This window comes from Oncorhynchus nerka, linkage group LG6, assembly GCF_034236695.1.
Source record: "Oncorhynchus nerka isolate Pitt River linkage group LG6, Oner_Uvic_2.0, whole genome shotgun sequence".
Classification (NCBI taxonomy): domain Eukaryota; kingdom Metazoa; phylum Chordata; class Actinopteri; order Salmoniformes; family Salmonidae; genus Oncorhynchus; species Oncorhynchus nerka.
In genome coordinates, this window is record NC_088401.1 from 22,494,708 (window position 1) to 22,509,331 (window position 14,624).

Sequence of the window (14,624 nt, forward strand, 5' to 3'; positions counted from 1 at the left end):
TAGGAAGGACGTCTGTATCTTTGTAGTGACTGGGTGTATTGATACACCATCCAAAGTGAAATTAATAACTCCACCATGCTCAAAGGGATATTCAATGTCTGCCTTTTTCTTTTTTTACCCATCTACCAATAGGTGCCCTTCTTTGTGAGGCATTAGAAAACCTCCCTCTTTTTTTGTGGTTGCATTTATGTATGATATGTACAACTCAACTGAGGGACCTCACAGATAATTGTATGTGTGGCGTACAGAGATGAGGTAGTCATTCAAAAATCATGTTAAACACTATTATTGCACAAAGAATCAGTCCATGCAACTTATTATTTGACATGTTAAACACATTACTCCTGAATTTATTTAGGCTTGCCATAACAAAGGGGTTGAATACTTATTGACTCAAGACATTTCAGTTTTGAATTTTTAATGAATTTGTAAAAATGTCTAAAAACATAATCCCACTTTGACATTACTGGGATATTGTGTGTCGGCCCGTGACAAATAATCTCAATTTGAATCAATTTTAAATTCAGGATGTAACACAACAAAATGTGCAACAAGTCAAGGGATGTGAATACTTTCTGATAGGCATTGTACATGCAGTTTTATAACTAGGGCTCAGAGTCTTTCCCAACCATGTGACTTGTCCACATTCCAAATGTTATAGATTTTTTGATTTAACAAAGTAAATCAAGAACTGCATTAAAATCAGTGCATTTATTTTTACAATAACATCATATGAATACGCCTTCTCTTCCATAACAATTTTGACATTGTGATAAATTATTTTCTGAAAATTATTTAGGCTCTGTCATTGATCTAGTCATAATAATATGAAGGCAACACGAGTGTTTGAAACACAGATCATTTAATATTACTAAAACTACATCACTAAACACATTCACAGCTCATGCTATATGCAACTATTTCATTAGCAATAATATAAACAACATTAGAACATAAAAAATAAAATAAAAATGATGTATAAAAACATTTAAATTAGTACCTAGTCAAAAGAAATTGTTCCATCCCCGGAATGGTATTTTGAAAAGTAACCAAAACAAACTGTACACATCAGCTTTTACCTCCTTTATAGAAAACTGCATTTGGTATATAGTTGTATTTCATTAAAATAAAAAAAAGGTACTGAGAGAAAGTCAGAGATGCTGATAAATAGCAGACCCTAGGTATCCAAGGTTTGTGTGCCTAAAGATACCAATACCACCTTGCAAACAATGGACGATCAGAGGAGAATGGCTGTCCGTTTTCTGCCCGTAGGAAAAAATAAATAATGCAGCAGTCTGAAAAAAAGCAGCAAGAACTGCATATGTCCAGAAGGGAGAGAAAACTAAGGCCCCATCAGAGAAAATAAATAAATAAACATCCATTCAAAATGAAGGAGACAAAACAACAGATATCAAAACTTGTGATCCATATGGTGCAAAAATGCACACAAAAAACTGCTACATCATCCTGGATGAAGTCCCAGAGGGAAAGTGTCCAAGGTGTTGCTGTTGTCTTCGTCCCCTCTGGGTTTTGGGACACCTCCTATTCAACAAAAGACAATGGAATAACATCAAACTCTCATTTTTGACTGCCTCACAAAAGACTCAGCACTTTAGAAACGAGTTTGAAAAATATGAAATCAATTACGATTGTAAAAATGTGTATTGCTAAGTATACACCTTTTACAGAGTAACAATCTTTTGTCAAATGACACACATTGTCACATTTGGAATAGAATCTTCCATAAGTCTTGCTCATTTATGCTACTGTATGTTGTTTAAAAAACACGGCTTATAAAATACAGAATATTTCAATCTGTTTATCAGAAATGTGCTAATAAGATCAGGTCACTTTGGAGAGCACACCCACCTTGTGAAACACATGACAACAGCGACAATGATGGCGATCTGTACGGCTCCGATGACGGCTGCTATGAGAACGTAGTGGAGTTTCTGTCCACTGGGTACCACGTACAGGATGTTGAAGTCTTGGATTTCATCACACTGCTGGCCAGTGTAGCCCGAGTCACACCTGGGGAGACAACCAAACCGCTAACACTTCATTTAATGACACAATAATTATCTATGAATTAGGTCATAAAGAGATGGAACATAGCATACGCAGGTATAGAAGACAAAAGGACACCATGTTATCTTACCGGCAGGTGGGGATGCTATACTTAATTTCACATTGGCCGTGTTCACAAAAGTTGGCGTAGTCCTTTGTGCAGAGGGTGGGGATCCCTCCATAAGCTCTGTCCTCCCCTATGTCTACCGTGTCTTTAAAGGTATACAGAAAATCACAAATATTCATATGGATGATATAAATATTAAAGAGCGAGCTAGGCCTGGTCCTCAGTTGCAATTCAAATATAACTGACATGACAGAGCAGAAATATGCTTTGCAGATATGTAAAAGTACAACAGTATTATTTCCATATAGACAACATGAACCATGGTCTGAGGTAAATCAACGACCATAACAACATCATAACAGAGTGTGGTAAAAGGGAGCAGCCATACCAAAAAGATCCGTCTTGCTGTTGCTGCCATCGTCTTCGTTTTTCTTCTTCCCCTTTTCTGAAAAAAACAAAACAAATATTTTTGAGTGCATGGCAGAAATGTCCCAATATTGAAAATCGGTTCAAAAAAACATTTCTGAGCGAGCCTTCCTTTCAAAGCTATAGACAGAAGCATTTTAAATGTGAAAGAATTCATAAGACTAGAGGTTGCTTAAAAATAGTTTTTCCAACTGTAAGAAGTTGAAAAGAAATCATATTGAAGGGACTCAGGGAAATAGTGTTCAAGCTCCATGTTCTAAGAGAGCCCTAATCACAAGGATTATACGATTATCAGAGAGCCCTAATCACAAGGATTATACGATTATCAGAGAGCCCTAATCACAAGGATTATACAATTATCAGAGAGCGCACCATGGCTTGATTATCAGAGAGCCCTAATCACAAGGATTATACAATTATCAGAGAGCCCTAATCACAAGGATTATACAATTATCAGAGAGCCCTAATCACAAGGATTATACGATTATCAGAGAGCCCTAATCACAAGGATTATAAAATTATCTGAGAGCGCACCATGGCTTGATTATCAGAGAGCGCACCATGGCTTGATTATCAGAGAGCGCACCATGGCTTGATTATCAGAGAGCACCATGGCTTGATTATCAGAAAGCGCAACATGGCTTGAAAGTCAGTCAGAGAACGCACCATGGCTTGATTATCAGAGAGCACCATGGCTTGATTATCAGAGAGCGCAACATGGCTTGAAAGTCAGTCAGAGAGAGCACCATGGCTTGATTATCAGAGTGCGCACCATGGCTTGATTATCAGAGAGCGCAGCTTGGCTTGATTAACAGAGAGCGCACCATGGCTTGATTATCAGAGAGCACAGCATGGCTTGATTAACAGAGAGCGCACCATGGCTTGATTATCAGAGAGCGCAACATGGCTTGATTATCAGAGAGTGCACCGTGACTTGATTATCAGAGAGCGCAACATGGCTTGATTATCTGAGAGCGCACCGTGACTTGATTATCAGAGAGCGCACCATGGCTTGATTATCAGAGAGCCCTAATCACAAGGATTATACGATTATCTGAGAGCGCACCATGACTTGATTATCAGAGAGCGCACCATGGCTTGATTATCAGAGAGCCCTAATCACAAGGATTATACGATTATCTGAGAGCGCACCATGACTTGATTATCAGAGAGCGCACCATGGCTTGATTATCAGAGAGCCCTAATCACAAGGATTATACGATTATCTGAGAGTGCACCGTGACTTGATTATCAGAGAGCGCAACATGGCTTGATTATCAGAGAGCGCACCGTGACTTGATTATCAGAGAGCACACCATGGCTTGATTATCAGAGAGCGCAACATGGCTTGATTATCAGAGAGCGCACCATGGCTTGATTATCAGAGAGCGCAACATGGCTTGATTATCAGAGAGCGCACCGTGACTTGATTATCAGAGAGCGCACCATGGCTTGATTATCAGAGAGTGCACCGTGACTTGATTATCAGAGAGCGCACCGTGACTTGATTATCAGAGAGCGCACCATGGCTTGATTATCAGAGAGCGCAACATGGCTTGATTATCAGAGAGTGCACCGTGACTTGATTATCAGAGAGTGCACCGTGACTTGATTATCAGAGAGCGCACCGTGACTTGATTATCAGAGAGCGCACCGTGACTTGATTATCAGAGAGCGCAACATGGCTTGATTATCAGAGAGCGCACCGTGACTTGATTATCAGAGAGCGCACCATGGCTTGATTATCAGAGAGCGCAACATGGCTTGATTATCAGAGAGCGCACCATGGCTTGATTATCAGAGAGCGCAACATGGCTTGATTATCAGAGAGCGCACCGTGACTTGATTATCAGAGAGCGCACCATGGCTTGATTATCAGAGAGCGCAACATGGCTTGATTATCAGAGAGCGCACCATGGCTTGATTATCAGAGAGCGCAACATGGCTTGATTATCAGAGAGCGCACCGTGACTTGATTATCAGAGAGCGCACTGTGACTTGATTATCAGAGAGCGCACCGTGACTTGATTATCAGAGAGCGCACTGTGACTTGATTATCAGAGAGCGCACCGTGACTTGATTATCAGAGAGCGCACCGTGACTTGATTATCAGAGAGGGCACCATGGCTTGATAGTCAGTCAGAGAGCGCACCATGGCTTGATTAAGGACGGACTATAAATACTAAGTATGCTGTAATATAGTTAATATCCCAAGTAAAAATAGCAGTTAACTAGCATTCTGACATGGCCTCATTAAAATACATTTGGTTAATCAACAAACCAGTTGAATGTTAGATATATGATGTAGATTTTGTACAAGATACCTACCATTTTTTTTATTACAAACTAATAACCGATGGTGCTGTTTAGGATGCACATTTCTGATATATAACAATAAGATGACCATAGATACAATGTGAGAGGTATGGCGGGTTTCTATTTAGGCCAGTCGAAGCATGAGGCTGTTGGTAACTACTCTGACAGACAGTTACTGTAATGCGTGCAAGCCTTTGCGATGCTCATTTGCATTACAAAATGAAATAAATGACAGATAAGTGGCGAGTGACTGGGTTTAACTTGAGGGCAATTTGGCCTGTTGAGATGTAGGGTGACACACAGGCATGCTTCACTACAGTTAATGGCCCTCCTGCAAGAATTGGCCAACTGCACCATCAGCAGAAGTGCCTCCAAACTGATTTAAGAGATAGACACATACATAGGGCCACATGACAAATGTTGTTAAGAAACATCTCAGGAGATTACTCTCTGAGAACAAATGTAATATCACTATGGTAACAAATAATATCACCATGGTGATTTAGCAGACGCTCTTATCCAGAGCGACTGACATTAGTAATGTGAAATGATAGGAATCCCATTGTAGGAATATTGGAACATCCATAACTAGTTCTCAGATTTCCAGGTTGGGATGTATTCTATTGCATTTTGTATAAGGTATGCAAGTTCATGTAATATTTAGGGTCAATGTATGCTCTGTGAAACAAAAAATATATAGATTATTTATGTAAATAGATATTTTAGCCCTACAATTTAGAACTAGATTGTGAGACGTTTTTAAAAACAGGGCCATATTTGGGGTAGTAAATCTTCGCCCTCAAATGGAGAATGACATTTTTTAAACGGCCTTAAACAGATGTTCTGATAAGAAACATCTTTGTAGTTTTCTGAACAGCTGGTTGCCCGATGCCCCTTGGTCCTAATAATGTGGCCCAAATCCTAATTGTGTGCATCCAGATTGAGGTCATGTCTGCATTTGAAAGAAGAATCTTCAGTCTTTTGATGCTCTGTAGAAAGACGTATGTCGGGACAAACCTAATAGTCTCAGTCATCACCACACAGCACACGGCATTGTCATAGTGAGGATCAATCAACCTATTGGGGTGGGCATCATAAACATCAGAGTTTGACAGGAACTAGCCATCATATAGGTCACTGGCAGTATGAAGTGATAAAGATTTAGAGGAACGTCAAGACTGGTGGGTAGGACGCTTATATAAACACAGCACATATCAGGAATATCAGGACTGGCACCAGGAACCCATGCACGGGAGAATATCTAGGACATTGTATTCAACTATTAAGTAGGATGTCGCATTACAGCAGGATCCCCTCATCTCTACACCAAAAATCTCAGTCAAATATTAAATTGTGATTTATTTTCCTTCCTTGAGATTGTGAATAATAAATCAAATCCTTCGAAAACCACAATCCATTGTTTTTTCCCCACAATGCAGTGTAAATACAGTACATGGGGCATAAAATGACATGTTTCTAAATGACGTTTTAATGTTAGAACATGGCATTACCTGGACAACTCCCGAGATGCTTCACGTCAATCTTCACCTGCTTCAGGCACGAAGCCTCTCTTACGTGACAGGGGGTAATGTAAGATTTTCCGTCTGTTCCACACACCGGGTTGTCATTATGGCCACTGCAGTCAATGTTGCACATACACCTGGGTGTCGAAGAAAACATTTATATAAAAATCTGTTTAATGAACACTGTATTAACACTGCGTTCACTAAAAGCCATTCATATAGGTCACTGGGCCGGCAGGGTAGCCTAGTGGTTAGAGCGTTGGACTAGTAACCGGAAGGTTGCGAGTTCAAACCCCCGAGCTGACAAGGTACAAATCTGTCGTTCTGCCCCTGAACAGGCAGTTAACCCACTGTTCCCAGGCCGTCATTGAAAATAAGAGTTTGTTCTCAACTGACTTGCCTGGTTAAATAAAGGTAAAATAAAAAATATAAAAAATAAAAATAAACATACATCATCAACCAATTTGAATCTAATGTGACAACCCAAGACCCCAGTATATGGTGAAAATAAGCAAAGATATCTATGAGGTACTAGTGGTCACTAGTCGTCTTCCAGATGAAGATGAGACCTCCTTTTAGTGACTGAGAGCACAACAGCTGATGAAGACGAGTCCTCCTTTCAGAGACTGAGAGCACAAAAGCTGATGAAGACGAGTTCTCCTTTCAGAAACTACTGAGAGCACAAATAGCTGATGGAGACTACTGAGAGCACAACAGCTGATGAAGACGAGACCTCCTTTCAGAAACTACTGAGAGCACAACAGCTGATGAAGACGAGTCCTCAGAGAATACTGAGAGCACAACAGCTGATGAAGACGAGTCCTCCTTTCAGAAACTACGGAGAGCACAACAGCTGATGAAGACGAGTCCTCCTTTCAGAAACTACTGAGAGCACAATAGCTGGCGAAGAGTGCTTCTTTCAGGAATTACTGAGAGCACAATAGCTGATGAAGACGAGTCCTCAGAGACTACTGAGAGCACAACAGCTGATGAAGACGAGTCCTCCTTTCAGAAACTACTGAGAGCACAATAGCTGATGAAGAGTCCTCCTTTCAGAAACTACAGAGAGCACAACAGCTGATGAAGACGAGTCCCCCATTCAGAAACTACTGAGAGCACAACAGCTCATGAAGACGAGTCCTCCTTTCAGAAACTACTGAGAGCACAATAGCTGATGAAGACGAGTCCTCAGAGACTACTGAGAGCACAATAGCTGATGAAGAAGAATCCTCAGAGACTACTGAGAGCACAACAGCTGATGAAGACGAGTCCTCCTTTCAGAAACTACGGAGAGCACAACAGCTGATGAAGACGAGTCCTCCTTTCAGAAACTACTGAGAGCACAATAGCTGGCGAAGAGTGCTTCTTTCAGGAATTACTGAGAGCACAATAGCTGATGAAGACGAGTCCTCAGAGACTACTGAGAGCACAACAGCTGATGAAGACGAGTCCTCCTTTCAGAAACTACTGAGAGCACAATAGCTGATGAAGAGTCCTCCTTTCAGAAACTACAGAGAGCACAACAGCTGATGAAGACGAGTCCCCCATTCAGAAACTACTGAGAGCACAACAGCTCATGAAGACGAGTCCTCCTTTCAGAAACTACTGAGAGCACAATAGCTGATGAAGACGAGTCCTCAGAGACTACTGAGAGCACAATAGCTGATGAAGAAGAATCCTCAGAGACTACTGAGAGCACAACAGCTCATGAAGACGAGTCCTCCTTTCAGAAACTACTGAGAGCACAATAGCTGATGAAGACGAGTCCTTAGAAACTACTGAGAGCACAACAGCTGCAGTGGAAAGTACTCACAATATATCCTCAGAGTCCACATCGCATTCTGCTCCAAACTTGCAGTTGACGCATTTTGTGGGCTTTTTTCCTCTGCCTGTGCCTGATCCTTCATCATCTGTAGAAAAGGAGAGATTTTCAAAAATGTTAGCTGTCAAACAGAGTTAATATTGTTCTATTAGTGGTTGGATCTGCATAGCTTTTGTTTAAGCAGGCTATGTTTAACCAGCTTTCATTGTAACATTGTAACATGGGTTGTCAAGTCAAACGTATTAAAGTGAAGCAAGAGCAAGTTACTACACTGTACCTCTGTCGCCAGATCCAGAACTGCCATCTGTGTGTTACAGCATAGAAAATGAGTTAGCTTCAGCTTGGTCTAAAATGACTTATAACAAAATGACTAGGTGATGAACCCGAGTGATGAAAAATGCACTCCATAAAGGGGATTCTGTACTCTCAGGTGAAAGTGTGCAGCCTGCGACTAAGACTCACCTGTTTGGCAGGCCACGTCAGAGGCCTGTGATATGGACTTCTGCTGCTTGCATGCTGCTCTCCTCAAGAAGCACTCATTCTGATAGGTGTCTCCGTTGGAACCACAAACAGGGACGTACTTCTTAGAGCACTAAGACACAACGGGCAATGAAAGGATGTTACTGAACCATCACAGCCTAGACCAGGGATCATCAAGTAGATTCAGCCACGGGACCATTTGTTTTCTCGAGTGGATAGTCAGGCGGCCAGAACAAAATGACAAATCATTTGTAGACTGCAAATTTACTGCAAGAAGCCCAAACAGATATAACATTTGACTAACACCTTGTTTACATTTGTATATGATCACATACAGTATATCTCTATATTATGTGTGGGAATACTATGGAACAGAGTTCCGAGATTAAGATCAGTTGGAGCTGATTTGCTTTGGCAAAGCCCTTCCTGCTTGCTTTCTTGCTCATGGCAATGGTAATAACAGTCTTACTTGACAACAGAGAACATGATAGCCTTTATTCCACTGTGTTACTTACATGGAACTGGCAGACACATTTCAGGTCAGCCCCATTCTCTTGACATGTCCCCCCGTAACGACAAGTTGCAGTGTCACACACTCTCAGGTCACTTTTCTTCTCAGACAAATCTGGGTAAAAACAAGGTGTGAAATACCATTATTTTAGTGCTCCATTTGTAAAACCACATGAATATCTAGTATAGTCTATGTTGTGTACTAGTATTTACGTGACATTGCTTTTCTATCTGGGAAAAACTTTCTAACATGAAGATTGGAGCAAATAGTGTGTGAAAACGTTCAACTCAAAACACAATTCTTTCCCAAACTACAGTCTTTGAGAAAAAAACTCCTCTGGTATAGCCTGGCTGGAAACACTCTTCTTTACCTAAAATACAGTTAGCCTTGAATGCAAAATGATATGCTCTGTTTCATCACAAAACAGAGTAAATCACTCTGAATTCCAGGCTAAAATGCACTATGAACCAAAGCCGTGACAACTTAAGAGTTGGCGGCCACTTGAATACATCTTCCAGTAATGACTTTCATCCATCCGACACGCAAAAGCCCATAGCTTCCCCTTTAGCCAGAAATAGACTTGAACATCTCTCACTCTCTCACACTGGGCGGAATTTATCAGAGGAAGGAGAAGGACAAATCAATGGAAGAGAGGAGTCAATGTAGCGAAGACCCGGGTCATTAGTAGCCATCCAACTCCTTTGCCACAAGACATCAATAGTCATCGCCTCATTTCTTCAATGGTTGGACTAATGAGAGATCCGGTACAGAGAGAGCTTAGCTACGCATCATTTGTACAACTTTATTGCGAGTCAGTGGAATGTGCAATGTACAACAGTCACTGCCCAGCATAACTGGACTGAGAAATGTAGTCACTACTGGTCATTCGGACAAGTTGGTCCTCATTTACACAGTAATGCCTTGGCATTGCATGATCATGGGAAAGCAAAGCCAAGAACCATCAACAGGGACCCAGAAAGCTGACTTGAAAAGATTGGAGAAGAGGGTCAAGTCCGATCTGATAATCGTTGATCAGGAGCTCAAGCACATTATGCGTGAGAGGCATTCCTGATAGTAATGATAGGATTTCAGGTTGTCAAAGTGGGCTTACAAGGCACTTATAGTAAAGTATGCCATCACAATATTGTTTGGAAAAGTTCATCATTAGCCTGGTCATAAGTAGGGATAACATCATTCGATTGGATTACATCATCAGGATCAATGAATTTGGTCAAAACAACTCCTCCGTGCTGCAAGTCTTCAATATTAACTTTAAACCAAACTGTCAAAAACATTACGGATGAAGTGAACTTACAGAGGATTTTATTTCCCCTGCTGACAATCAGTTGTAGTATAATCTGTTTTTCACTAGCTTTGATAACTACAGTAGGTGTGCAAAATGACTGTTGTGCTACTGTGCTAGAACAACTCTAGGTTCATGGACACCCTGAGGGAGAGTGTTTGAATCTCACGGAGCTCTAATGGAGGAATGAGAAGACCATACCCAGCCTTCCAGGCAGGTTTGACAGCAGCCATTTACATCCTCCTGGGGTCAACAGCATTACCACCAAGCACTCCTATCAACTAGCAGAACATTGGAAAACCCCTGGTCTGTGAGATTTACAGGCAGAGGGGAGACATAGGGGGAGGGAGAGAAGGAGAGGGAATGAGAGAGAAATGAAGACATAAAAGGAGAGGAAGAGTTAAAAGAGGGAGCGAAGGAGAGAGAGAGAGGGATGGATGGAGGGAGAGAGAGAGAAAGAGAGAATAAGAGGTGAGGGGAATGGAAGAATCCTACCCCACTGAGGTTTGAACTGAAGTTCCCTCCTGCTCTCATCGCCAGTCCGCACGAGGGAAGACATATCTCAACATGCAGTAGGAGCTTTATGTTGTCCCCACTGTTAGAGAAGGTTTCAGAAGAGGAAGCCACTATACAACTAATCCATTGTCTTGAGACAGGTAAGCACGCCACAGGGACTAATAATAACCCAACCTTTCAACAAATGGGAGGCAAAGTAGTTCCAGGCCAAAGATTATAATCAGCCTCTCCTAACAATCCCCTCCTCTCCTAAATAGATCTGTGTGTTACTCAACCAATGGTCACAGTCTCGATATAAAGGGGTCCCGATCCTAGGCACCCTGTACTTAAAGGACTATTGACCAAACTGTTCATTTCCTCATTACAGTCACTGTCGCCCTGGGATCCCGAAGCTAGCCCATTAAATACAGGCCATGACCTAAAACTCCTCTGTAATCAATCAATACCACCACTGTATAGGAACACTAGTCTTTAAAACACTGCAGTAGAAGTCATAGTGGGACCAGGGCTTTAATTAAATCAAACCATAATGAAATAGCATTGATCCTGACCTGCAAAATAGGCGCATAGGTACAGTAATGTAAGTAGGATAATTCTGGCTGTTCTACCGATGTTTGTTCTTTACAGCAGTGCAGGGTAACAACCACGCTTCCACCGAATTCAACCCAATCACTGCATGCCTTGAGAAATACAATCTGCATTTCTCAGTAACAATGGGGAAACACCACACTTCACTGCATTTAAAGGGACAGTTCACTCTCAAATTGAAATGTTGTCCGATATTTTCAGAAGTAGTCATATGTCAGGTCAAGCTGAATCCACATCCCACATTATCATTTGGGTATCCTAGATCCAGCAACATGCCTCAACCTGAAAACCATGGAAAAGAAAAGCCGAATAAAGGCAAGAAATGATACAGTGATTATATTTTCCATTCATTTCTGAAATGAATCTTTATATCCAGAATACTTACGGTTGCTAAGGTCACATCTGCTATGAGGTTTCCTAAGAGGTTTGTGATCAGCACCCAATTCTAGGTTGTTTTTAGGAGCATTGAAGAGCAACCAGGACCATGGGGAAAAGGAATAGCCTGCTTATTGACGGAAGTTAATCAGGCAAGCAGCAAATGTAAACAAATAGCTTGACAAGAGGAAAACAATTGGCTTTATCAGGACAGCTCACTCTTCGTTTTAAATCGGACTGCTTTTAAATAAAAGAAAAAAGAAAAGCCTACTGAATGAACACAATACATAGACCTTCATAACAAACAGTTATTATGGGAACGAGAGGACATCACTCATGGTTTATGGGATTATGGAGAGGGTGGAACTACATCCACAACGGGTTTATGTTTCCATTCATCTTAAATACCATCAAACATAGGCCAATCTGTCAAAGACACACTGAATGTTGGCTTTGGGTGGAACCCCTTAGGAAACCACATAGCAGATGTAAACTTTTAGCAAGCATATTATATATTCCGGATATAAAGAGTCAAATGAATTTACCCTCAATTTAACCCACGATGACACTGTATACCAGTGTTGTAAAGTACTTGAGTAAAACTAAAGTAATACTTAAGTCGTTTGGGGGTGGAGGGGTATTTATATTTTTGATAACTTTTACTTCACTATATTCCTAAAGAAAATAATGTACTTTTTACTCCATAGATTTTCCCTGACACCCAAAAGTACTCGTTACATTTTGAATGCTAAGCAGGACAGGAAAATGTTCCATTTCACGCACTTATGCAGAGAACATCCCCGGTCATCCCTACTGCCTCTGATCTGGCGGACTCACTGAACACACATGCTTCGTTTGTAAATTATGTTGAAGGTTGCCCCTGGCTATCCGTAAATGAAAAAAACGAAGTGGTGCCGTTCGGTTAACATAAGGAATTTGAAATAATTTATACTTTTACTTTTGATACTTAATGAAGTATATTTTAGCAATTACATTTAATTTTGATACTTAAGGATATTTAATACCAAATACTTTTAGACTTTAATTCAAGTAGTATTTTACTAGGTGACTTTCACTTTTACTTGAGTCATTTTCTATTAAGGTATCTTTACTTTTACTCAATTAGGACAATTGGGTACTTTTTCTACAACTGGTGTATATAAACAAAAGTCATTACTCCTCACCAGGAAACTGATAAATTACTGTTTCCATTTAAAATAATGAAACCCAAACAATAATGATAATACATAAATAAATAATGATAATGAAACCCAAACAACAGCAGGACAATCCAGGGTGGGGTTCAAATATGGACATTTTTCCCTGCATGCACCTCACCAACAAGAGGGGACAGATCGAGCCACCCCCCAATAAACATAAGCCTATGAAATCACATTTCCCAAATGTATACATATATTTTTATTTTTAAACATGCATTGACTCAAAGTGATTCCTCTTATGAAGCAGTGACACTGCCAGCCTTATGTATGTCTAATCCAGACCAATTGAGCATGATGTGCTTTGTCTGCTGGTCAAGGAGATTACCCAATTACCGACCAGCATTCATTCAGCAAGGACGATAAACACCTCAGGAGCGCCTGTGTTGCAAAAACACAGGATGTGTGTCTGATAAACACAAATGATTCCCATAGAAGTGCTTGCTTTGGAAAAGTTAATTGATCAAGAAAATGTATTGATACTCACCCAAGCAGTCCTTGCCTTTTCCTAAAATACAGTCGCTGCTCTCAGGGTAAGAGGCTTGTGCTCCAGGCAGTGTAGAGACGGCCAAAAGGCAGAGGAGAGAGAAAAAACGGCCTGCTGAGGGTCCGTGAGATGAGAGGGGATATCCTATGGACATGATGCTTACAATGCTGTGTAGAGTGGACACCGTATTTTCTCCAAATCACAACATATGCCTTTTTTCATTCAAATGGTAGAAATACATCAACGTATCCACCAGATGTGACTTGGTAGACGGAGAACAAAACGCGTTGTTGTTGGCAAACTGTTTCACCCACGGCTAAAAAAAGGTTTAATCTCCTTTGCAGAAAGGGGATTATCTCCCAGCATAGCCATAGAAAAAAACGGCATTATATCGGACTTTAGCTCACAAATTGCACAAACGAAATGTTGGCTTTGCTCTATTGATCGCTCGACTGGCCGTTGTATGGGATAGGGTGTGCGATAATGAGCTGTTTTGACTGTCGCATTTACCTTTGACGCGTCTGCCTCTATTTTATCCCAGCGGCAAACAGCCGGTTTAAAATGTCCCTCCGAGAATATCTCTGCATACTTCCACAACACAATCCCACAAAGGCGAAAATAAATGATTTTGTTGTAGCAATTTACCCAGACAATGTCTTGTGTGAGATTTTGTGAATCACCATCAACAAAGGACTTCGGTGACGCTTGGGTATCACATGACGCGAGACCACCCCCAATCATTGAAGCACGCTTTGCGGTGGAGCGGCAAGATCACACCATAAATGTGTGGGGAGGGGATTCCGGTTGTAGCCCAGTAGGATACGTTATAAAGCGACATTTGCTAAAACTGTAAAAAGGCTACAGCCTAAGCCTACTAACTTTTTTTCGTAATCAAGGAGCAAGACAATTACATTCATTAAAATATA

At 41.0% G+C, this 14,624-nt stretch overlaps 1 protein-coding gene across 2 annotated transcripts; it reads right to left on the bottom strand.

Moving 5' to 3' along the window:
- Positions 1 to 401: 401 nt before the first annotated feature.
- On the bottom strand, positions 402 to 14,411 carry LOC115130180 (tomoregulin-1-like). Of its 2 annotated transcripts, none has more exons than XM_029661041.2 (10): positions 13,699 to 14,411; positions 9,217 to 9,326; positions 8,684 to 8,813; positions 8,499 to 8,525; positions 8,213 to 8,309; positions 6,388 to 6,536; positions 2,523 to 2,579; positions 2,159 to 2,279; positions 1,870 to 2,031; positions 402 to 1,542 (listed from the first exon to the last, which is right to left on the bottom strand). In XM_029661041.2, the coding sequence occupies exons 1-10, from the start codon at positions 13,850 to 13,852 to the stop codon at positions 1,458 to 1,460; spliced, it is 1,092 nt and encodes a 363-aa protein (XP_029516901.1). In that variant the 5' UTR covers positions 13,853 to 14,411; the 3' UTR covers positions 402 to 1,457. The 2 variants fall into 2 exon arrangements, with proteins under 2 accessions (XP_029516901.1, XP_029516902.1); XM_029661042.2 differs by lacking the exon at positions 13,699 to 14,411 and adding an exon at positions 11,011 to 11,471.
- Between the last annotated feature and the right edge of the window lie 213 nt (positions 14,412 to 14,624).

Coding starts and splice junctions, on each gene's coding strand:
- LOC115130180 (XM_029661041.2), bottom strand. CDS start 13,852: ATGTCCATAGGATATCCCCTCTCATCTCACGGACCCTCAGCAGGCCGT. Junction 2,580..6,387: donor GCATCTCGGGAGTTGTCCAG/GTAATGCCATGT, acceptor TGTTTTTTTCAG/AAAAGGGGAAGAAGAAAAAC. Junction 2,032..2,158: donor TATAGCATCCCCACCTGCCG/GTAAGATAACAT, acceptor TTGTCTCCCCAG/GTGTGACTCGGGCTACACTG.